The 25408-nt window shown below is 41.3% G+C and overlaps 1 protein-coding gene and 1 long non-coding RNA gene across 2 annotated transcripts; one reads left to right on the forward strand and one right to left on the reverse strand.

The window, feature by feature from the left end:
• Positions 1-62: 62 nt before the first annotated feature.
• prlra (prolactin receptor a) lies at positions 63-25399 on the reverse strand. Its single transcript, XM_008424492.3, has 9 exons — positions 25234-25399; positions 12099-12189; positions 10701-10833; positions 4531-4700; positions 3639-3805; positions 3286-3427; positions 2610-2706; positions 2333-2402; positions 63-2224 (listed from the first exon to the last, which is right to left on the reverse strand). The coding sequence occupies exons 2-9, from the start codon at positions 12166-12168 to the stop codon at positions 1157-1159; spliced, it is 1917 nt and encodes a 638-aa protein (XP_008422714.1). The 5' UTR covers positions 12169-12189; positions 25234-25399; the 3' UTR covers positions 63-1156.
• LOC145554177 (uncharacterized) lies at positions 13569-14251 on the forward strand. Its single transcript, XR_014090217.1, has 2 exons — positions 13569-13888; positions 13962-14251. It is a non-coding gene; the product is annotated as an uncharacterized LOC145554177 (long non-coding RNA).
• Positions 25400-25408: the final 9 nt, after the last annotated feature.

The raw sequence follows: 25408 nt of genomic DNA on the forward strand, positions 1-25408 counted from the left end.
AACTGTATGTAATACATCTTCATGTTAGTATAAAGGTAAAAAGAAAATAAACCACATACCGCTACAGCATAAAGTAATTTTATTATAAACTCAACTTTTAAAACAAGCTTTCAAAAATAAACTTGATGGCTGTTTCTTATGTATTGCAAATATGTTCACCACAAGTGTAGCTTTACCCACAAGGACAGTGTACAGCGTTATACAAAGGGATCCAAATTTATGACACAAGTTTCCCATCAAAAACTACACATCATTGTAGATTTCTTTGACTCGGTAAATGTACATAATCTGCTCTGAGTGACAAATACCTCAGTGAATTCTTGCTTGTTTTCTTGTTTAACCTCATGTTTAACGTTCAAACACACACACACACATACGCACGCATATCAAAACACAAACCAAAATAACATATCTTAAAATAAGTCTCTTCATATCTTAATGTCCATTTAAAGAATTAAAGCCACATATTCCAAAAGACATTGCCTCTTTTAGCATTTTTTGGATGTCCCAATACAAACTTTTCAGCCAAATATTTCACACTGTTATCTGTGTTGAGAGCTGGTGACAGTGAAGAGCACATAATGTGTTTTACATCATGTTTATGTGCATATATTTAACAGAATATTTAACAGCAGCACAGAAAATAGAATAAAATATACTTTGCATTAATTTGCGCAGACCCTTCCCTCAGGGGTAACTGGAGCTGTACAGTACAGCGAAGAGAAACTTAAATGCCTTGGGTCAAGTGTTCAGGGGTTCTTTATATTTGTAATATGTACAACATACAAGCAGCCTTACAATATATTTTAGAGGTAAAATAACGGCTTGCAGTATAATCAACATAGAAACATAGAACATGTAGAATCAACATAGAAACATGAAGTACCTCATAAATTAAGATCAATTTTATTCTTAATTAATCTGAATGACGACTATACGGTTCAATCATCTGAAAAATTGTGGCTCTTAAATATCAGTGTTTCATCTTGACAGGAAAAGAAAAAAAAATATTTCCATGAAAGCAAAATTGTCTTTGCAGCCACTTTTGGAAAGATGCAATCATTGTCGGTGTGGTTTTTCTCCTTGTTTTCAGTTCCTAAGTTTAAGGTGAACCGCTTACAATGTCTAGCAGCTGCCAGATTGATATCCAAAGCACCTAGTAAGTGGGCAGGCCAAACATGGTGGCGGTGTCGACGTAACCACTGGCTGCGCTTTCGTCAAGAATTGGCAAGGCGGTGTTAATGCCAGTCGCAGAGTTCTGCAAAGTGGGAGTGATGGATGCTCTGCTTACTACATCTTCTTGATAAGGGCACATGCTCTTCTCTTCCTCAATAGCATCTCTCTGAAGAAGCAGTAACCCATTGTCATTGTTCACCATCCTCACCCTGCTGTAGTCCTCCGTTTGGTGGCTTACGGTACGGCTGCTTTCCTGGCTGGGGGAAACGGGGTGAAGAAGAACCCCGTCCTCATCACTGACCCTCTGGACTTCGACATATTCAGAGGGCCTGACATTGAGCACATGAACATCCAGCGGCACTCCCATGTAGTCGACATGTGGCGTATTGAGGTCATTCTGGGCCTGGAGATGCTCATGGGCTGCTGACTGGGGATGGAGTGGATGAGATTGCTTGTGGTCGAAGCTACACTCCCAGTAGTTTGATCTAAAACCTTTTGTGGTGCTGGGACCAGGCTGAGTGAAGTAAGACGACAAGGAGTTTGGGGTGAACAGACTGTCAGAAAGACAGTGTTGTTTCCCCGTCTTAGGTGGGTTTGGTCGATTCACTGGGCTAAGACTGTACTGGGGCAGTGGAGAAAACAAAGGCCAGCTCTTCACCTTCTCCTCATTGGAAATATTTGGGCTCTGCACATTTTCATGAGAACATGCCAGGAGTTCCTCCTCCAGGGCTTCCTCCTGACTTTTTGTGTCAACCTCAGCCTGACTACCCTCTGGATCTGACTGCTGCCCATCTTCTTTGTCACCTCCGCCCTTATCGGTAAGCAGTGTGTGGCTGTCACAGCTGCCCCGGCCAGAGTCATTGTCACATGTGGAGTTTTCTGTTTTGAAGCTATCATCTTGAAGATCTTTGCCTTCATCCATGATTAGTTCACGCTGTTCTGGGACATACACCTCTAGGTATTCAACAAGAAAGTCCTCGTAGTTGGATGTGGTTGGGGGAAAATCAGACACCACCAGTGAGCTGAAGATGTCCTCAGATTTGCCACTCTGCACGTAAAAAAGTATCTTGTTACAAAGACGTCATGATTCAAATAGCTACTTTAACATGTATTATTTAGCATTCAGCACAACTTCGGTCAAAAAGTTCTGGTTTACCTTGAGAAGCTGTTTGTCAATTCCCTTGATCTTAGGTCCTGGCACTGGTGGCAGAAGGTAGCGCTTCACACTGCATGCACAAAACGTTAGAAAGGTAATAACAATCAACATTCTTTTCTATTTATTCACACACACACACACAAATATATATATATATATATATATATATATATATATATATATATATATATATATATATATTTAAAATTGATTTTATGTTTAATGTCTGTGTTTAATGTCTAATACATACAATCTACTAAAAAATGTTTACTCTTACCTATGAAAGTTCATGTATATCATCCAAATAAAGATGACGAGGATGAAGGCAGCAAAGACCACAATAAGGATCCACATTGACCTTTCCTGTGGTAAATCTGAATGAAACAGAAGAATAATGTGGCAGTCTTAGAACATGTAAATGATTGTATTAATGTAGCATTTTCTTCTCTTCTCTCAAGTCACTTTTATGCCACAAGGCTCATTTTTCCACTGGCACACAATGAAGAAATGTGAATTAAGCACATAGCAATTCAGTTTTCCTTATAGGTAATCACTTGCTTGTGTCTGTGAGGACAGGGTAACTGAGCTTATGGGTTGCAAAATGGAAGCATGGCATTAAAAACAAATCCTCCCACAGCTCTCTGTATTACTAATTAACACATTTTTTACTGAATCCACACAAAAACCAGGTGGAAAGGTTAAATCCACTCTGACCACAGAATAGTGAAACATGCATTCCTCCAAGTTTAAGTTTTTGTTTCTTCATAAAAAAATAGTCTACGTTCGCAATGACAGATGCTGTGAAACCTGAAACAATGTCTCGATTGCTTCAGTCAAGCTTCTGGGATCTACATGAATATAATTGCCTTTCCACGTTCTGCAATGTTACAATCACAAACGACAGTGTGTTTTATTTAGACAATCGTACAGTTATTTGTGTGTGAAGAACTTACATTCAGGAACTTTGACACGGGATGAGGGGCTCCATTCACTCCAAAAGCCATGATCAGGCTTACAGCGAACCTGAACGTCATAAGTCCCACCGGACCTCAGGCTGTAAATCTGAAGAGTCTTCCTCTGGCCTGCAGAGAGCTCCTGGAAATGAAACACATGAGTCAGGTCAGTAAACTAAAGCCATCTTCAATATGTGGACTTTAGGTGTGGTATTGAGGTTTGAGAATTAAACCCTGGCTTTGTGACATATCAGCGAGTCCTGTGACATGGAACCAAATGCAAAGTTTCACATTTGGAAGACAAATTGTCAAACCACCAGGCCATTCCATCTCACCGGCAGCGGTTTACTCACCTCCCATTTATTCTTATTTTCCAACTTGAGTCGGACCTCGTAAATGAGAGTGATCCAACCCGAGCGGGTGTCAGCCATTTTGGGGGGTTTCCATGACACTTGAAGAAAAGGCCAGTCTTTGTCCTCTGTGACATTCACTACCACTTCTTCCGGAGGATTGGGCTTGACTGGGAGAAGAGAACGGAAAGAGAACATGTGATTAACAGATCTGATGAGACCCAATAAGGAATGACAAGGAATCATAAAGGTTTTTAGTAAATAATCACGCGCCCTTCACTCCAGATGTGAAAATATATGGACAGGTCCAGCTGAGGAACTCTAACATTCTAGCTTTGACTACTGATATATATTTTTGAGCTGGGTGTAAGAACAATTATTAAGACTTCAAATTATAAACCTACTGCAAAAATAGACAAGGCTGAGGGCTGAGGTTAGTGAAAGACGCTGATACTAATTAGGCCTGATATTCAATCATTGTAACATTCTGATGAAAAGGATAAGTGGAGCACTCACAGATCCTCTAAAGCCAAGACAAAATATACTTCAAGTTAGTCAGGCATAAGACTCTTCCACTACCAACTTGAAAAAGGGAACAATTTTCAAACCTCTGGAAAGGTCAGACTTTTTATGAAAAAGTTGTGATATTAGCAATGAAGAAGATGGAGAGAAGAAGCTGATTGCTTTTTATTTATATTATAAGATTATTTTCCAAAGCTGACTGGCAGCTGATAGCTTAAAAATGTCAGCGCAACAGCAAAAGTCCAGATATAAGAACTATGACTTTTCACAGTACAGTAAACAACACAAGTGCTGTTCTGTCGAAAAATATGTTTTCTGCTATATTTCTCTCAAGGAGTTGTGTCACGCTGAACCTTTGCCACTTTCCCCTCACCGATGTAGACGACATCTATGTCAACGGGATCGGAAAATGTCCTTCCCCTCGAGTTGGTCGCCACAACGGTGATGTTGTAGTTCACCCAGACGAACGTCACATTCTTGCTGAAGAAGCAAGAGTTCTTGCCGGCCGTTTTGTAGTCAGGACACTCGAACACCCTCTGAGAGCTGTTGAGGAGAAGGAAAACATCATGCAGTTGTGTGATTTCAGACACGGTGCAGGACAATAGCAAGAACAAGGTGTGTTTTTGGCACTAAAATTTCTGTAAAAAAAAAAAAAAAAAGATGCATTTTGAGAGGATACATCAGCTCATCCACTCTGCTGAGACATAAATTACTTTCTTCTCAATAGCGAACAGATTTACTGAAAGGAGGAAGAACCATTAACTACAACAATAGGAGATACATAGACGACTAATTAATTCAAATAATTAATAATTATTCCGAATTTTCTGGCACACTCAACAATCCTCTTGTTGTGTAATGTTGTTACCTTGTGTGTAGGGTATTTTGTTTATGAAAATAATACTTTTGATAATATAACGGACCCTCAGCAACCACTGCAGGCAAACCCCCATTAGACTTGTGGTGGGTAAATGAGTATAGCCTTGATAATTGGTATGGAACAGATGGGAACATGTGGTTGTTGCTGTAGCAGCAGCTGCCACTGACTGAGGGGGGGGATCGTTGTGAAGTTGTAACTTTCAGGATGCAATGCTCTCGCTTCGCTGCTAATCTAAATGCACCACGTTTTAAAGTTTTGCGATGAAATTCCCAAGCTTTTCCTTGCGTGTGTTTTACATGAAACTACACTTGAATTTAAAAAGTAGTGTTTTTATCTTCCACATAATAAAGTATACACTTATTAGACTCAATAATAAATTGGGAAATTAATTAATATAATGTTTATTGTCGTTTGAAAATATACACCAGACCGTGCATGTCACAATGAAATTTCATTATATTGACTTATGATGGACTATGGACCAAGCTTTCATAGCTTTTATTGCTTTGATGCCAATAAAACAATTTATTGTAAGCAACATTTCCTTGTAAACACATTTGAATCACAGACAAAAATAACCATCAAAGGAAGGTTTTTAGGATTGAATCCAAAATAATATGACAGCCATTTTCAGTTTGAGCAATACTGAGGTGTGGAAGTAGACTAGGGCATGCATACAATTTCAAGATATAAAAAATATTTTAAAAGCTACAGACAGTTCTAGATGTCAGAAAATATCAGAGTGACCAAAGTTTTCTTAGGATGTAGAGCATCACAATGCTGCCCCTCCACCAAGTGCTGCTTTTCACTACCAGGCAGCTGACTAAAAGAAGGCCACCACTTTTATTTGTGTACAAAGAACACAAGTAATTCAGCTGTGAATTTCCTGCTGTGCTAAACAGCTAAAAGTCATAGCATGGACGAGGCAAATCAAATGCACTTCAATCAGTTCACCCAGCTTACATAAATGGTTGAGTAGAGGATGGCCTGTTGCTGAGCACATTTATCAGTTGTGCCCTAGCATATGTCTGATAGTCTGAATCAATTTAGCACATGTTCAAGTTTTTCAGTCTGTTGGAGAAAAATGGTGTGCTCTGCTGTATCACAGGCAGGTGCGTTATTTAAGTGGATGGGAATTATTACTGTAACAGGAGAAGTATAAATATTATGGCATGGAAAGAATCCTACATGAGCAAATAACTTGCTGGTGTCATCCTAGAACAGAAGCGGCAGACTTTGTGATGAAGCTGAGAGACCTTAATTTTTGGAGACAAGTCACTTGGTCAGATGAAACTAAAATTGAAGCGTATCAGACTGTGAAGTGCAGGGGTGAAAGGCTCATGTTGTCAAGATGTTTTGCTGCAGGAAGGACTGTCATAAGGAATATTACAACATAAACAAAAAACATCATGGGGCAAATATTAACGCAACATCCGAAGGCAGGAAGTCAAATTTGTGGGCAGAGACGGCTGGTGAAGGAAACTCAATTACACCAGTTCAGTTCAGAAATTTGACTAGATTCAAAAGTTATCTTACATCCCTGATGTGGATAATGTGATAGTCAGTGAATCTTTGATTAATGTACACTCAAAGATGTTTTTGAATAAACCTTTCTGATGTAGTATAATTTGCAACAACAAAAGACACATTGATTGTTCTTGCTCTTCCTTAGGGCAACCACACACTTGCCGGTTTTCTTAATAAGTGGAGGATGCGTTTTGACCCTCTAAAAAATGATGCCAGTAAATACGGTGCATTCAGGTCTCAGGCCATGTCTCTAATATTGCTGGCTGGATTTAATGAGTATCAGAAGGAGAACAGACATTCCTAACAGAGCTGTCACCATAAGTGGTAAAATGTAGCAGCATTTTCCCTGAATCATAATTCAGCCACAGCTGCCATAAATTTCACCACAAAGAGATCCAGGGTCTCGAAGACCTGTTATTAGAGTTTAATTTCTCCTTTCTGAATTTCTGCAAAAATCATGCAGAAACTGAGTTCCACGGAAAAGTGACTATAAAGCGGAACTAGTCTCTGCACTTATGTCAAAAATATTGCTTTCTTGTCAATAGTCAAATAATATAATCCCTTTAAGATTTTTAGGGGATAAACCCTGACTCAGCAAAGAGACTGTGTTAAAATGAACAAATAAATGAATGAGAGGTCTACGATACTTTTTTTTTTCATAAAATATTTGTGGCGTTATTTGCTGCACTACAGCTTGGCTGAAGGCAGCAGGATCTTGAAGCTACACTGTCACTTCAAAGAAATAGTCTTGAATTATTAAAGCAAGGTTATCTCAAAAGGTTAGAAGCAGTTAATATCTTACCTTTAGTGGATAATTTGCTAGGTGTGTTCATTTAATACATATTCTAATTAGTTGGTCTAGCTGAAGCTGAAACTAATAACTACTCTGAGAGAGGTGAAGACTTTCACCATCTTGACACAACCAACTCTAAAAAAAAACATTACAGAAGTTATTGAAAACATTATTTTCTGGATTATTTTTTTCAGGAGGAGAAATGTCACCAACGGGATCACTGTATCAAACATGCACTGAGAAAAAACAAGTACAGCTTTTCCAGTCTGAGTAACTGGACAAAAGATTATTAACAGGGTGGGAAAAATCAATGTAGTGCCAATGAACTAATCCCCCAGAACATTTTTACTATTAGTCTGGAAATGCTTTATGTGTTTTGTTCTCAGTGTGCATTTCACACAAGACACTGGTGGCACTCTGCTTCTTACCTCTGTTTACTGTGTAATCAACTATTAGCACCTTTGTAAATAACCTTCTAATGAAATCACAAACACTGCTAAGAGGTTCAGAGTGCCTTCAGAAAAATATGTTTTTAAGACTGGAGTTGTTTTAATGGCAGAAGGTTGCTTTGGTATTGGTCCCTCCTGGTTTAGCTATTAGCCTTAGCCTCAGGACCCAACCTAATATGAACTTATAATAAGTAAGGGGAGCTACCAACTGCAGATCACTTTAGAAATTCTGAACTACATGTTTAAGGTAGTAATATTTCGCTAAATCAACTTCACTGTAGCTTCATATTTACAGACACAATGAATACCAACATTTCCATGATCCATTCATACTATCAGTACTTTTTCTCTGAATTAGAGTTTACTTCTGCTATCAAACATTCACTTCCTACGATTTTCAGTCCCCATTTGTCTTATCGACATGTGTCTCAGCTGAGTGGATTAGGCTATAAACAAAAACTAATCCGCTGCATCCTCTCCTTTTCCACATCTGTCTTGGCTCCTTATCAACCCTACTCACGTTTTAAACTCCACCTTCCCAGGAGAACAGGCAGTGCCACATAACCCTTTACAATCTTTATCCTCTTACACCAGTCTGCTGCCCTAGGTGATTCACATTATGAGGTTTCCACTCTGTGGTTCACACAGAGGGTAGCAGGTGAAATGCATCCTCATTCACGTCTAATTGTGCTTGAAAATAGGTACATGTATTCTGCATATGTCCGTAGCTGATAGAGACATACACCAAAAGACTTTTAGGGATTTTTATCTTTGAAAAAAATAAATAAATAAATAACATGTCTTCAAGCTATGCAATATTTTGTGTTAGTCTATCAAATCAAATCATTGTAGGATACATTAAAGTGTTTAGTTGAAATATGAAAGAATGCCAAAGAAGTCGCAGGGGTATGATTAGCACCGCAAAGCTCTGTATTATCCTGGGTGAACACAAACACTGAATGATTTACAGGTCTTATAGCGCTGCTAGAAACAGATACCCCTTACTTAAAGTAAAACTTCAAGAAGCCAAAAGCTGTACTAATTTCTGTTATTTTGTCCTTCTGAAAATACAAAAAAAACGTGATTTAGATTAGAACAGAGTTGTATCGCTAGATCTCGCTCTGAAACATGCACACACATGTACCATTTCTTCTTAATATCCACATGTCAGAAAAGAATAAAAGTGATGTGCATTCCTAAGCCTTTCTCCATCTGCTCCAAGCATGTATGTACTGTTATTAAATAGGAACTTGCACAATAGTATCTTTGAGTGTATTCAAAAATTCATGAGGTCATGAGGTCAAGCCACAAACAGAGCAAGAAACACTATCTTTTGGTCTATGAAAAAAATTATTGGTTTCATTCAAAAAAATATCCCATTAAGTTTTTTCTTTGCTTTTCTTATCACATATTTAACCCGTTTGGATGAGGGTGGCTCACTGGTACACTAAAAATCACCACAATTGATGAAATGGCAATTAACAAGAGCAACATAAATATTTTTAACAACCAGGAATGTTTATGACAGACAATCCGCAGGGTTTAAAACATCTCATAATCCTAACATGTTTTAAATCTTGTAAAAAAAAAAAAAAAAATAAAAAAAAAAAGGCCATAAAAGATAAGATGTCAATGCAATTAAATGTAAAAGAAGCCTTTTGAAAAAGAACCAGATGCTAATATTCAAAGCATAACCAGAAAGATTCCTAGGAGGCTATAAAATAATTACACAGCACAGTATACATATTGCCAAATCTGCTTTGGTAATCCTCATTATAGAGTATTTTAAAAATATTTTAAAGACACGAAACTCTTACAAAAATGTCACATTTGATTTCGTTTCTCTAACTTTGGTAGTCTTTCCCAACTGAGATTAGTTTTCTTTATAAATATAAAGAAAAGTTATGATCAAACTTGTCTCTTGCATACTGCTGAGTGGAACATCTCAGTCTTGACATGATTAAACAGGTCACTTCTAAAAAAAAGCTTCACTCTTTCTTTTCTGCGCCTTTTTGCTCTGCTTTCCTCAGCTGAACAACAGCAGATTAAAAAAAAAACGCCATCTGTGGTACATGTTTCATTGTGTAATTAACATTTAATATTGAAACATGATGAGCAAAATTCCTTTAGGCAGCAAAGAATCCTACGGTATCAGTTTTACCCACATCTGTGCAGTGATACAATAAAAACACAGCAGAGTCCTACTTCATGGCAGACCTTTTGGGGAAAAAAAGGAAAAAAAAGACAGGCGTTCAAGATAAAGGGTGCATTACACTTAAAAGATGTTGCGTTTTTGATTTTGCTCTACCGAGCAAACCAGTTAGAACAAGAGCAGAAGTGGAATGCAGTCCCTGTTCACACTTGGGCTTGTCCAACCCATTTAAATTGAGAAGAGTAGTCAGGGCTGTATTAAAGCTAATATACAATGTCCTATTCTAAAAAGCTGTGGAAACACAATCTCAATCATACCAATAGTTTTGGTAGTTTGAAAATGCTTCACTTGGTGAACAAAGGTTCCATTAATCTAAAACTGTGTTTTGAAAAATCTCTGTTGAGTGAAGGACAATTTTTTATGGTTTGATCACAGCATCTTGAAATTTGAACTTAGTCAAATCAGAAGAGGATCAAAAACATGCAATAACCCGTTAGATTAATACCAACAGGAAGGAAGGTTTGGATAGACAGCAAACCTCTCATTAGCAGTGACTTTAGGCATTAGCAATGTCAAGCCTTTAGCACATGCCACCATAAACAGCACATAGAAATATTAACAATTCATTAGACAAGGACACATGCTGACGGTAACAGGATCGAGACAGACTTCACTTTGGTGAGATATCTGGAGGTTTTTTAATATCACCAAATCTAGTTACCCCTCCCAGGAAGCAACTTACCCTTCTTTGCGGTAGTACAAGGCGTAGGTGGTTGGAAGCCCGCCGTCAGAGCCTGGCTTCCACCAGCAGGTGAAGGTCTCTTTTTCTGGAGAGCGACAACTGATATTTGTTGGCTTCCCTGGTGGGCTGTATCCTAAAGACAAATAAATAAAATAAATAAATTCACTTGCAAAAAAAATAAAAATAATGCTCATTAATGTAATTTATGAGAAGTTATTTATAACAAGTTAATTATTCAGTGTTGGATCCTGTTTCTTGTTTCAACAGCCAGTCAACCTTGAGGCACATCTCAGATGTCTTCGCTCATTAGCAGAAACTGCTGAAACTCTGTTTAAGTCTAGCTGAATACAAACACCTGACTTTCTCCCTTTCTTATAATTTAAAACACACAAAAAAGGGAATTAATGTTACAGATAGATGGGAAAAAAAGTTCCTGGATCTTATTTTAGCCATCAATAGCCTCCTTTCTGTTCTTTTCCGTATTTAAAAACCGAGAAAAGATTTTCCTGAAAAGTTTCCTTGGGCAGAATGTATATTCATTTGTTTAGTTGTGTTTCCCTCTTAAACTGCTGATGCTAATAGCTCCGATCAGGAAGGATGGATTAACTGAAATTTCATTTTTAACTAGACTTTTCCAGACTGTGTAGGAACCCTGTCTTTAATATTGAAAGTACTCTTTGATCAATACTTAGGCATTATCTATACATTTGCTGCTTTGTCCTTTCAAACAAGCTGCTAAAAGGTGTTTCCATGGTAAGAAAGAGGGATGATTCGATCCAATCAACCATTGCCCGTTGACACACACTCGCTCATTATTTTGAGAAACAACGTAATTGAATTTCAATTCGTTTATGAGACCAGATTGCATTGGATTGATTTGATTATACATTTCTGGATCGGATCTGTTTGTCTTGTAAAATGACTTACAATAATTTGCTGTGAATGGGTGTAAAATAAATAAACCGAACTAAGTAAAAACACATAGATAAGGCAAGAACAGGAGTGATCTTTTTTTTTGTCAAATGAACACTCACTCAACAAAATGAACATGCTGAAAACATGCAGGTATTATTTTTGGACGCAGAAGTTCCAATCAGATTTAACTAATGAGCTGGTTCATTAGGGTCATTAATTCCTCCCACACGATGAAGTGCAGGAGCAACTGAACATGAACACATTACCTGCTGGAAAATATATTTCATTAACAGGCTTCGGAGAAAGAAAAAAAAAAAACAGTGTCATTTCATTTTACTGTTGTAAATATGGATTCTGAAACTATGAAAAGACGATTCTGAATTGGTTCGTATTCTGCTTATGCATAACTTAAAAAGCCTTGAATCCACAGAAGGTGTTTAGAAGCTGGGGTTAATCTAAGGGCAAATCCAATGTTGAACTTACCCTCTCCTGCTGCAATCTGGATAAATAATATCAACAGCCACAGCAGAACAACTTCCCCAGCCTTCTTCATCGTGGCACCACAAAACCTTTGCTGTGGGATTAAGCAAACAAACACAAACAAAGACAGGTGAGCGTGGCAGACTGGCTGATAGGGGCACTTTACCCATCACTTGACCCATAACATTCGCGATGGGACGGGAAAAAAAATCGCTGTTTGCAGTGGAGGCATTTGTCTGCTGCTGGCACAATCTGACTGACATGAAAACCCAGCATGCTGTAATAATATTTACTAAAGGAACAACAAAAAACTACAAGAAAAGATATGGTACAAGTGAACAGAAGAAAAAAAAAACATCAAATACTTGATGCTTTACTACAGAGGGAAGATGTCAAACATTTACTCAGAAAGCATTTGTGCAGCGAGAAGCTGTTAACATTCAACCCAACACAGAGGGCAAGGAGGAGAAAAACTGAATAAAGGAAAGCAAATGAGGAAAAAAAAACTCTTATTGACTCACTAACTAAAGATTTAAAAACAGAGACACCCACACACATTCTCTCTGTTTCTGACTACCTCTACCAGCTGGTGCAGGCAGCGTAACTGATTGCATAACCTGGGCTAGGGCTCCATAACAGCAGAAGGCTGGATTGCCATTACCCACAACTCTCTAGACCTCCCACATCTGGCTAGCTACGGGCAGATGTCTTTGTTCCTACTCTGTGTTCCTAAATTCAAATGACTGATAAAAGGAGGAATACAAGAGGACTATAAGGAGAAACAGGAAAATAGCTGGAAAGAAATACTCTCAAATGCTGTTGCCTAAAACTAGCATTAAATGCTGGGCACCTTCAGGGCAGCACCTTCTTGAACGTTCTTTTGTTCATTGCAAACATTTGCAAATGAACTTCCCCTCAAGTGCTATGGATGCCTATGCAAACAAAATGTAAAACAAACTGCCCTCTTTAGGGAATTTTTTCCCCCCACGTCAGTCATCTTCCCATTTACTTGCACCTAGCAGGACAGTGCAACATATATGCAAATTATGGTTTTTATTTCAAAGACCATCCTGTTGCTGTAGTTTTGATTAAAGCGAGTGACAATTCTTAATTTAAAAAAAACAACAACAAAATAAACATGAATTTGTATGCAATTTATTGCGATTTTGATTTGGCTCTCAAACTAAGTGCACTCAATGGCCGTTTCCACTGTTCAACCAGCATGACAGAATACGGAAGAAAAACTTCCTTTCCGTACATGCTGTTCAGCACGCGCACTCCAAAATACAACTAATGAGCATGCTGAAAACATGAAGGTAGGAAATTTAAATATAGGAGTGCCTGTGGTTTCCCAAAGCATGCCATTGCAGTGCTTTATAACAATGTACTCCAGCCCTGGATTCACGCAGATCCCCTCAGTTGGGTCTTTTCTCCCCATTTTCTTGTTTTTTTTTGTTAACTGAGTAACATTTTTTTTTGTAATTATTTGACGCATACAAACATATAGCACTAGGTTAGTATTACTGCTAATCATATTTCCACATTTAATGTCTGTCAGGGTCTGTGTTTTTTCCATTCGTCTTGTGTGGTTTTCGTGCTGTCTTTAAGTTTATTTTTATGTTGGGTGACGCCTGCTGCTTCCAGTAGCATCCACTAGATGCCGCCTGTGACGCCACTCCTGAGGAGTGCAGAGTCGCTATCTTCCTCACCTGCGGCTGATGAAGAGGATGATTACTGGGCTTCTTAAACAGCAGTCAGACGTCTCCTCCCCGCCTGAGTGTTAACTACCACTGGTAACACAGCGTTCGGAGCTAGGCCCTCTTGTTGATCTCCTCGTTGTTGACTCTTCGTTGTCCTCCCTTTCAGATCGTCCTTGTGCCTCCTGCGTGTGCCGTCTGCCCCAGGAGCTCTGTGAGTCTGCTTCCCCGTCGTCTGTCTGGATCTCCCTGTGTCTCCTCTCGACGCTGCTGTCAGACGCCACAGTACCTACCTGCCGGTATTCGGATCCTTCTGGTGCTGTTGTCCTCCGAACCAGTCGTGCAGCCACTCTGTCTCTACTGAACCTACCATCAGAACCAGGGAGACGACCCGTTGGCTGATCCAGTTCGTGTTTTCCACCTCCCCTTCCCGATCACTCATTAAACACATTAACTAATTCTCTGTTCCACCGAGTCGTGTTCTGCATGTGGGTTAAATCCCTTAAAACCATCATGACAGAACACTCAGGCCAAACAGATAACCCAGCAGACGCGATCAGGCGAGCTGTATCTGAACAACGCTCTCAGATCCAGTCCCATGGCGAGGCTTTGAGAAAGCTGGCAGCCGCGCAGGCCGAAACGTCTCAGCAGCTAGCTGAGATACTGAGCTTCCTGAAGGGCTCAACCCTGCAGGCTCCAGCTTCACCTCCGCCCCCACCTGCAACTCCGGTTCAGTCATCCAGTTCCACGTTTTCCAAGGTCAGTTCGTCCACACCAGAAAAGTTTTCAGGAGACAGTAACCAGGTAAAAGGATTCATTCTTCAATGTTCGATCATATTCAACCATTCAGCACATAGTTTTCCCACAGATAACTCAAGGGTGGCTTATATTTTGTCTTTATTGACGGGCAGGGCCCTTGAGTGGGCCGAAGCCCGATTTCCCAACCCCCTCGAGTATGGCTGTACTTTTTCAGAATTTCTGAAGGAGTTTAGATTAGTTTTCTGTCAAGAGACCGACAAGACCTCCACCTCCCGAGACCTTTATGAATTAAAGCAAGGAAAGAGGAGTGTTTCGGACTTCGCTATAGAGTTCCGCATTAAAGCGGCTTCCTCGGGTTGGAACTCGGTCGCGTTAAAGAGCGCATTTTTTCATGCTCTGGATGAACAGTTAAAAGACCAATTAACCACCTTGGATGACCCCGCAACCCTGGAGGAGTTGATCAGTCTAGCTATCCGGTTAGATAACCGGTTACGCTCTAGAGCTAAGCAGAAGGCTCGTCGGACAGAGACGCCTCGAGTCCCTCCAGTAAACCGCCCAGTCCCTGTGTCTAATTCTTCTGACCTCCCAGCAGCTGATGAACCAGAACCCATGCAGCTCGGGCATACTCGCCTAACACCCGAGGAGAGACAGAAAAGGATGCGTTCTAGGCTCTGTCTGTACTGTGGTGAGCCTAACCATGTCATCGCCACCTGCCCTCTACGATTAAACAGGCAGCCCCGGCAGTTATGAGGGGGAAACTGCCGGAGCCACAAACCACCCTCAGGCCCCGTCTCCTGTTTCCAGTCACGCTGTTCAAAGACAACGAACCATTCACTTTTGCTGCGCTTATTGATTCAGGATGTGAACAGAATCTTATAAGTTCTGAGACAGTCGCCCAGTTGTCTCTTATTACCGAGCGCCTCTCGGTTCCCCTTCGAGTCTCCGCCCTGGATGGGGAGGCGCTGCCCAGGATCACCCATCGCACCAAGCCTCTTCGCCTCCTAATATCAGGTAACCATTCAGAAGACCTAGTTTTTTCTGTTTTTCCCGCAACCAGCTCCTACATTGTTCTGGGTTTTGACTGGCTAGTCAAACACAATCCACACATCAACTGGAGGGACGCTACCATCGAATCATGGTCCCCTCTGTGTCACTCTACCTGTCTCCATGCCGCTGTGCCAGCCGGAAGTTCTGCCTCCATGGCCCCGGACGAACAACTACCAGACCTGTCTGACGTCCCCAGTGAGTACCATGATCTGGCTGTCGTGTTTAGTAAAGACAGGGCCTTGTCGTTACCTCCCCACAGACCATACGACTGTGCAATCGACCTGCTTCCTGGTGCGCCCTTGCCGAACAGCCGCCTATATAACATCTCCAGAACTGAGCGGCAGACTATGGAGGATTATATAAACCACTCGCTGAGGGCAGGTATTATCCGCACCTCATCCTCCCCTCTAGGGGCTGGGTTCTTTTTTGTTGGGAAGAAGGATGGTTCCCTTCGGCCGTGTATTGATTACAGAGGTCTCAATCTGATAACGGTTAAGAACAAGTACCCGTTGCCCCTGTTGTCATCCGCCTTTGAACCCGTTCAGGAGGCCACAGTCTTTACCAAATTGGACTTCCGCAATGCTTATCACCTTCTCCGCATTAGAGAAGGTGACGAGTGGAAAACCGCCTTCAAGACACCCATGGGCCACTTTGAGTATTTGGTTATGCCCTTTGGTTTATGTAACGCTCCAGCCTTTTTCCAAGGTCTGATCAACGACGTCCTCAGAGATTTCATCAACGTCTTTGTGTTTGTTTATTTAGATGATATCCTGATTTATTCTAAGTCCCTGGCAGAGCACAAGAGACACGTCCGTCTTGTCCTCCAGCGATTATTGGAAAATAAGCTTTATGTCAAAGCTGAGAAGTGCGAGTTTCACCGCAAGACAGTCACGTTTCTGGGTTACGTCCTGGAGAGGGGACAAGTCAAAGCGTCGGAGGATAAGATCAAGGCGGTGTTGGATTGGCCCAAGCCTGAAACTCGTAAACAGCTCCAGCGCTTCCTAGGTTTTGCCAATTTTTACCGCAGGTTTATCCGAAACTACAGTCAGACTGCCTCCCCTCTCACAGCTCTCACCTCGACCAAGACGGTTTTTTCCTGGACTGCCGAAGCTGAGGCAGCGTTTGTTAGATTGAAGTCTCTGTTTTCCCAGGCACCCATCCTCACCCAACCAGACCCCAGTAAACAGTTTGTGTTGGAGGTGGACGCTTCCGACACGGGGGTTGGAGCAGTCCTCTCCCAAAGGCCTGACAAGGACCTTAAGCTCCATCCATGTGCTTTCTTTTCCCGCAAGCTCACGCCAGCCGAACGTAATTATGATGTGGGAGATAGGGAGTTGCTGGCAATTAAGTTGGCTTTGGAAGAGTGGAGACACTGGTTGGAGGAAGCGGAACACCCTATAGTGGTTTGGACGGATCACAAGAACCTGTCATACATCCAGTCTGCAAAGAGATCTAATCCTCGCCAGTCTTGATGGTCCTTGTGGTTCTCTCGGTTTAACCTGTCTATTTCCTACCGTCCAGGTTCCAAGAACGTCAAGCCTGACGCCTTGTCCAGACTCTATACCCCAGACGACACAGAGGAGACCCCAGCACCTATACTTCCTCCTAGTTGCACCTTTGGAGTGGTTACTTGGGAGATTGAGGACATCATCCGTCAGGCCCATCATAACGATCCGCCCCCAGAGTCATGCCCACCAGGTAAATTGTACGTACCGAGGTCCGTTCGGTCACGGTTCCTGCAGTGGATCCATGCATCCAAGTTCTCCGCTCACCCAGGCATAGGCCGCACTGTTGGGCTGATAAATCGGAGATTCTGGTGGGCCTCGGTACATAAGGATGTAAGGGATTTTGTCTCAGCCTGTCAGTCGTGTGCTAGGAATAAGTCCTCCAGTCATCCTCCAGCGGGCCTCCTTCAGCCTCTACCAACCCCCAAGCAACCGTGGGCCCACATTGCTGTGGATTTTGTGACAGGCCTACCCACCTCGAAAGGTATGACAACCATTTTCACCATCATTGACCGTTTCTCCAAGGCCTGCCATCTCATCCCACTTCGCAAACTTCCCACAGCTAACCAAACTGCACTGTTGTTGGTCAAACATGTTTTCAAGTTGCACGGCATTCCCCAGGAGATTCTCTCTGACCGTGATCCCCAGTTTATCTCCCAGGTTTAGCGGCAGTTCTGCTCAGCTCTGGGTGCCAAGGTTTCCCTGTCCTCCGGATATCATCCCCAGACAAATGGGCAAACTGAGAGGATGAATCAGAAGTTGGAAGCCACCCTTCGTTGCCTCACATCCTCCAGCCCTGAGGACTGGGCCCAGTACTTACCGTGGGTAGAGTATGCGCACAATAGCCATGTTTCTGCGGCCACCGGTTTTTCCCCCTTCGAGGTCTCCCTAGGCTACCAACCACCTCTCCTGCCTGCTGATGAGAAGGATATCTCCGTCACCTCTGTGCAGCATCACATCCGCCGCAGCAAGAGGATGGTCGGCCGCCGGGTGGCGTCCGTTGAGGGGGGGGGGTACTGTCAGGGTCTGTGTTTTTTCCATTCGTCTTGTGTGGTTTTCGTGCTGTCTTTAAGTTTATTTTTATGTTGGGTGACGCCTGCTGCTTCCAGTAGCATCCACTAGATGCCGCCTGTGACGCCACTCCTGAGGAGTGCAGAGTCGCTATCTTCCTCACCTGCGGCTGATGAAGAGGATGATTCCTGGGCTTCTTAAACAGCAGTCAGACGTCTCCTCCCCGCCTGAGTGTTAACTACCACTGGTAACACAGCGTTCGGAGCTAGGCCCTCTTGTTGATCTCCTCGTTGTTGACTCTTCGTTGTCCTCCCTTTCAGATCGTCCTTGTGCCTCCTGCGTGTGCCGTCTGCCCCAGGAGCTCTGTGAGTCTGCTTCCCCGTCGTCTGTCTGGATCTCCCTGTGTCTCCTCTCGACGCTGCTGTCAGACGCCACAGTACCTACCTGCCGGTATTCGGATCCTTCTGGTGCTGTTGTCCTCCGAACCAGTCGTGCAGCCGCTCTGTCTCTACTGAACCTACCATCAGAACCAGGGAGACGACCCGTTGGCTGATCCAGTTCGTGTTTTCCACCTCCCCTTCCCGATCACTCATTAAACACATTAACTAATTCTCTGTTCCACCGAGTCGTGTTCTGCATGTGGGTTAAATCCCTTAAAACCATCATGACAATGTCGAAATATCCCAGAACAATCCATGTATAGATACATTCAATTGCTTTTTACATTTTTATTATTACAATCGCCACCTTTCGTTTGATGCTAGGAGATTTTATATGAGCTTACCATCAGCAAGAAAGCTGAACATGACTGTAAAGTGGAAGGAACATTATAAATATTTTCAGATATTTTATGAAAACACATATTGTCATGCTGGTCAATATTTTGTACAGCAGGTACAAGTGAAAGTCTTTTGGGTTGTGCCTCTAAAATTTGGCACGTCTAGAGGCTGTCATTTATGCCCATTTTTTTTTTTTTTTACAAAATACCTTAAACTCAGTCAGACTGTGCGACTGTCAATTATCAAGTTTTGCCACAGATTATTGATTAGATTTAGAAATGGACTTTGACTGGGCCATTCTGTTTTGATCTAAGCCACTCTCTTGTAGCTTTGGGTAAATGTTTAGGATTGCCACAAAGACTTAAGCTTTGGAGTGATAATTGTTCTTTCATCAAAGTCTCCCCTGAGCTTTAGATCACTGCTGCTTCTCCACAATTACCAGTCACTTTACTGCTGTCTTTGTCCAGCCTGTCAGTTTATGTGAACACCCATGGTTAAAATTCTCCTCCACCATATCGCTGACCTGTCTGGTCTATAGGTAAATTTGGTGGGTTTGAAGTTGCAACAAACTCTTTTGGTGTGATGAATTGATTGAGCCATCATACCACTGATAGGGCTGACTAATCAGTCAGCCCTATATGATTAGCGCTGGGTAAATATGCATGATACCCTTATAATAGGTTAATTTATGATAATTATAAACTGTAAAAAGTGTGGCTCATTTCCCTTCTACTTCACTAACATGATCCGCTTTGTGCTGGTCTGAGATTAAACCTAAACACTAAGTATGACTATGATGTGGTCCTACTATAACAAAACGTGGAAAAATCTCAGGCTACTTTTGCAGCACTGTGTAAAAAAGTCTCTACTTGCATTTGTTTTCCCTTTTTTACTTTATTGCTACATATTATCTGTGTCTCTCACAAACTGTCCTTAGAGTTAGATTTTCGAGGAAAGTGCTTGTATTTCCGACATTGAAGTTTTATAGTGTAGTAATAAAAATAAATAAATAAATAGTTTTGTCTACCGCTGGAATGTAAACACATTGCGGAGCGAAATAGTCTGAAACGGGCGATCTTCAACATGCTGCGACTTACTCCGCAACTGATCTGAATGCCAAGGATCTGCCTGCAAACCGCAGCATTGTGTGTGCCTGAAGGGAAATTCTACATTAATACTGTGCTGCAATAATGCTCAGGGATGTGGCTGTCTGGGCATGTGTTTGTCACACAGCCTCTGCCAAACTACTAGCTTAAGTCTAGCTTGTGCAATAGCCGCAGTGTTTCTCAACATATATCTGAAACTTTTACATTTACACATTCATTCTGCAGACACCTTGTCTGACTTTCAGAACCTTAGAACATGAACCATATCCAGCTCATGTACATAGTGCCTTCATTTCAGGAACGCCACCATGATCTGATAATTGGCATTAAGATCAAGGCACCGGATTAGCCTCCTGCTACATATAGCCCTCTTACATAACCAGTAGCCGAGACCGTGAGACATAAGCTGCTGCCCATTGCAGCAAAGCTTTTTCCCTAAATCTAGAGATGATGCACAGTTTATATGATATGATTGTGCACTTTTCATGCTTTGCTTCTTCAATCACAGTAATTTAGGCTTTAGCTTCCTGTCAGAAATGCTTTAACTCACCCTTATCAGAGGGTTTTAAAACACAAACAGCCGCTTTCTGATCATATCACAGAATCTCAATCAGTCTTAAGTCCAGATCCTGACTAGGTCACTCCAAAACCTTAATTAATATATCTTTAGCTATACAGTGGTAGACTTTCTGGTATGCTCTGGATTATTACCTGGCTGCTAAACCTAAGTGCTTTTGTGCAAACTGATGGCAGATTTTCTGTCAGAAAGCTCTGAAGGGTTTCTGCTAAGTAGAATTTATAGTTCCATCAATAAAGTCAGTAATCCAAGACCTAAAGAAATAAAGTAGCCCTAGACCATTACGCTTTTACCACCATGTCTTACCACTATATTGATTTTTTTTTCTGCAATGCAGTGTGAATTTTATCTCATTTCTAACTGAACACACACCTAGCATCAAACACATAAAGTTTAATATTTGTCTCCACAGTCCACAGATTGTTTTCCAAAAAGTCATAGAGGTCATAATGGTCTGTTTTGGAAAATGTAGTATGGGCCTTTCTGTCATTTTTGGTCAGCAGGGGTTTGTCACCATTTAACTTTTGCATCGATGTCATTCTTCTTGTTGTCGATTCATGAACACTTAACAGAGTGCTTAACCAAGTGCTTGCAATGCTAATTTGGGTTCTTTTGTGACCTCCTGAATGAGTCACCGATGCATGCCTCTCTTCAAAAGTTTCACCTGCGTTGTATCTTTTCTCCACGAGTAAATACTGGCTCTCACTGTGCATTACCAAAGTTAGACAAAGCTTTCCAATGCTTCCCAGACAGACTGATATCAATGGCTTTGTTTTTCATCTCTTCTTGAATTTTCTCACATCGGATCACTTTTTGTTTCTTTTTCAGATCTTTTAACCTGGTCCATGCTGTCTGTTTAACTGGTTTCTTGATCCTATAGATACGGCAGTAAGCGGGCAGAGTGTGGTTAGTAAAATTCAACAAAAATAAAAGTGGATTACCAGCATTAATTTGTGATTTAACAAAGAGTCTACCTTTTCCACACAGATCCATATTACTTTGAATAGCTTCACCCCTAAATATATAAAATAATTTAACTGCCTTTTTGTTTTTACACATATTTGTTTGGTATTAAAATCTGTTTCATAACCTGCGACACTTCAGTGTGACAAAAAAGCAAAAACATAAGGAATCCCTAAGGAGGCAAATCCTTTTTCACCTTGTCCTTCATTCAGTTCTTGTTAGGCTCAGCCCTTCCCGGTTTGGTTTGAATTATTCCCGATTTCTGCCTTCAAGTTTTCAACATGGAGAGCCTTTGAATTTTGCTTCATTAAAAATGTTTTTCCGCCTCACTTGGCTTCTGCTTGTTAGCATTAAATTGCATCCCGAAACACATCGTCTCTGCTGAGAGCAACCGTACACATGAGAAAGTGATAACCAAGCAACTGAATGCCCAACCCACATGTGCTTGATGCAACATGCACCTGCATGTGCGTCTACACGGCATGTGGATGGAATGAAGTTGCAAGCTATAAACTGAACTATATGTGAAATGTTCTTTACACTGCCAGTAAGTTGTTTAAGATGTATTTCTTCTTTCTGCCTAATAAATTAGAACTTTTGTGTCTTTTCCCATGATGTGCAGAAAGCTCTCGGATAAACAATGCCAATTACGTTACCTGTTCTCTTATAAAGAACACGGCAAACAAAAGACGCGACCCAGAAGACTAACACCTACATTCAGATTTCGCGTGAATCATTCATGAGCCGAGTCCTCCTCTTTCCTCTCAATTTCAGAAGGTGAGAAGAGGATGTATCAAATGGCGTGCCGAGGGCAACTGTGAGCAGGGAGAGGTGTCACCTGGTGGCAGACGTACGGTTAAATAGCACACCTTTGTGTGGATCATGTTGTACAAAAAGTTTTTCTCTTATGAACAGTCAAAGCATTCTCAGGAGGCCTGACCGACACAGCTGAGTTTACGGCATTCCTCTTTCCACGAACCTGTTTCTAGCTTCCAACAGGTTACGAGAACAACCAGAGGAGTTGCAATATATCCTGAATGATTTACGGCGCATTTATGTATCTCAGTTTTATATTAACTTGAGCTTAGTTGGATTAATATAAAAAAAAAGAAGAAAAGGTAAAGAGACCATTTGAGTTCTTGGTAATACTTTCTTTAAAAGCTGGGGGGGAAAAAACAGCCTCTCAGTTTCCTGGTACTGAAAACAGTATTTAAACACAGATAGAGCAAAGAAGATGTGGTCCAGCAGGTTTGGCACGACTGAAACGTGGTTCGTTATGGCAACAGCTCTTCGTCTTTTTAACCCTTTACCTGTGAACGTACGCCACAATCCATTTTGTGATTCTGGTCGAGGAGTGCATGCAGGTAGCTTGGCACGAAGAATAACAGGTGCCAGAAATTGCTGAAACTTCCCTCGTATCATAAGCTTGACCTGAAACCCTGCTCAGACTGGAACAAACTTAGCACTTCCCAGTATTGTAAAAAAACCGGTTTGAACAGCAGCACAAACAGATTTCTAGGAACTATTCTTTTTTCACCGTCATACCGGCAGTCAGGGTTGGGAAGCCACAGAATGCAGAATCAAAAGGTATAAAGGGATTCCGGTTACAAGGAAACTGGACTAACTAATCCTTGGGCTATGATATAATCTGAATTGCCTAAAACTTAGGGTTAAGTCTGTACACGAGTTGTTGATTTTTGTTCTGTGTTAACATCAGACTGTAGGGTGTGCAGTGAGCTTTACTTGAAATATTTCGGACAGATCTCACATTTATGTTTAAGTTAAAATATGAATTTCCTCGATGTGCCTAAAAACCGAAGATGCAACAATTCCATTAAAGGAGAACAAATGAGCTGCCGACTCCTCGACGGAATTTATCTGAAATAAAATAGGACGTGAAGAAATTAAAATGCTTGTACCAAATCTTAATCACACTTGTCCTGAAATCAATAAGATGTGCATCAAAGCCCATGCTGGCGGTTGATGCGTTTGTACACCAAAAAAATAGTGATAGATTTTAAGTCTGATGCATTTAATGAAAGGGTGAAAATGAGGACAGAGACCGTCTCTGGTCTCTGGACAATCAAGCGATGCAGGTTACATGAAAATAATTAATGACTGAAGTTAACTGTTAAATTATATATCCAGGTATACGCAGTTTCAATATTCTGCTTGATAAAAGGCATATAGACTTTAGGAATGACAACTCTGGTATGAACAAAATAATATATGCACAAAACCTTTACTACAAGTACAACATATGGGCAAAAATTTTAACATATGCGCAAAGGGGTCAACAAACTTGTTCAATGTACATTTTTAAAACATATAACATTGCCCCTTGTCTGCTACACAGATTGTCCTGCTTGAGAATGTGTGGCTGTGAAATTTCACTTGCTACCTTTTCTTGCCCAACCTAACTTACATCTGACAGTTTCAACATGGAAAAACAGCTTCAAGGACAACACACACACACACATACACACACACACGCATGCACACACCCTTCCCTCGCTGCAGCCCTAATGATCCCACTTATCTTCAGTCAGCTCTAAGTCAAGACATAGGTTTGCGAGATAAGAGTGGCAGCTAAATTTATGAGCCTCTTCTCCTACGCCGGCAACTCTTTGAGAAAGAAACAATATTAGTTCAGCTGTTTTCTAAAGAGGACACATTAGTCTGACATTTATGCTCATTTGTCTGACAGAGGGTTTAGGCATAGAAATATAAATCTGCGTAAATGTTAAATTTCTGAATGTGGATCCGAGGCAGGCGGATCTGCTGGTACTTTTTAATGTGGCTTGAGGCTTCTGCCCGTATACCGATTGTTGGGGGTTACAGACATCTCAACTTCAAGTCCAGATGTTGTTGGGCATCCAGAGGGAGGGACAAAAATGTACATTTATTCATTAGTTGAAGCAAAAACATTGAGTTAGGTCACCATTTAACACTTCCGTGAAGAAAACAGCAACAACTTTAATGATGTAACCGTGGTGCCAGTCAACATGTGCCAATAAAAATATTGACACCATACTGACCACTATGAAGGTGAATTTACAGCCAAGAATGCAAACTCTGTCATTTGATAAGGGCTGGGTCTTTACTGACCTTTCACTGATAATAGACTGCTGTGCACTTGCTTTGGCATGTAATTATTCAATGCTATTAAAATCTAATGGCTAAGTTTTTAATGGTTGTGTCTTTTAAATAAATACAGGGTTAAATAAAACTATGCTGACTTTTCAACATGTACTCCTTTACAAGTTTTAAAGCGCCTGATCAGAGGCCGTGTAAACGTCCTGGCTATGACAGCAGCAATGAGCTGAAGTTAATTAAGCCTCCGTGTCTGACTTGAAGCGGAGAGAGTCAGTAAGCTGCAGGCAACTAACAGTGTAATCCCGTATTGAGATGATCAACCTGGACCTATAGAGGTTGAGAACTTCTGCCACCTCTTCCTGACCTGGCTTAAGTCCGTTAAAAACAGAAAGAGTAACCCAGGTAAAAAAAGAAAAAAACTACGGAAACTGCATCCTCGTCCTAATTTCTGCACGATAAACGAAGTGAAAATCACATTCTTCTTCTTCTTTTTCAATTCAGACTCTAAGACAAAAGACATTTTTAATATTCTCTCCTAACCATTTCATAACAATCACAAAAAATAAAATAAAATAAATAGGGGAAGTGAGGAGCTTACCGGCAGACAACAGGTGTATCAGCGTCTCTCTCTCTCTCGCTTGCGCCTTCGCCGAAGTGACTCCTGTGAAGACCCGAGCAACTTTTACCTGCTTGCCTTGGAAAGCTGGCGAGGTGCGCACACGCTCCACCGAGCCGTGGGAACCGCTCAGCACGCTCGTCCCGTCTGTAAAGGA

This window comes from Poecilia reticulata, chromosome 12 (genome assembly GCF_904066995.2).
Source record: "Poecilia reticulata chromosome 12, P_reticulata-male-v2, whole genome shotgun sequence".
Lineage (NCBI taxonomy): Eukaryota > Metazoa > Chordata > Actinopteri > Cyprinodontiformes > Poeciliidae > Poecilia > Poecilia reticulata.

What these genes read in the sequence shown, in the direction of transcription:
- prlra (XM_008424492.3), bottom strand. Translation starts at nt 12,168, where the DNA reads ATGAAGAAGGCTGGGGAAGTTGTTCTGCTGTGGCTGTTGATATTATTT. An exon ending in CATAGATGTCGTCTACATCG is followed by an intron (nt 3,806 to 4,530) that starts GTGAGGGGAAAG and finishes CTCTTCTCCCAG; the next exon opens with TCAAGCCCAATCCTCCGGAA. An exon ending in ATATACATGAACTTTCATAG is followed by an intron (nt 2,403 to 2,609) that starts GTAAGAGTAAAC and finishes TTGTGCATGCAG; the next exon opens with TGTGAAGCGCTACCTTCTGC.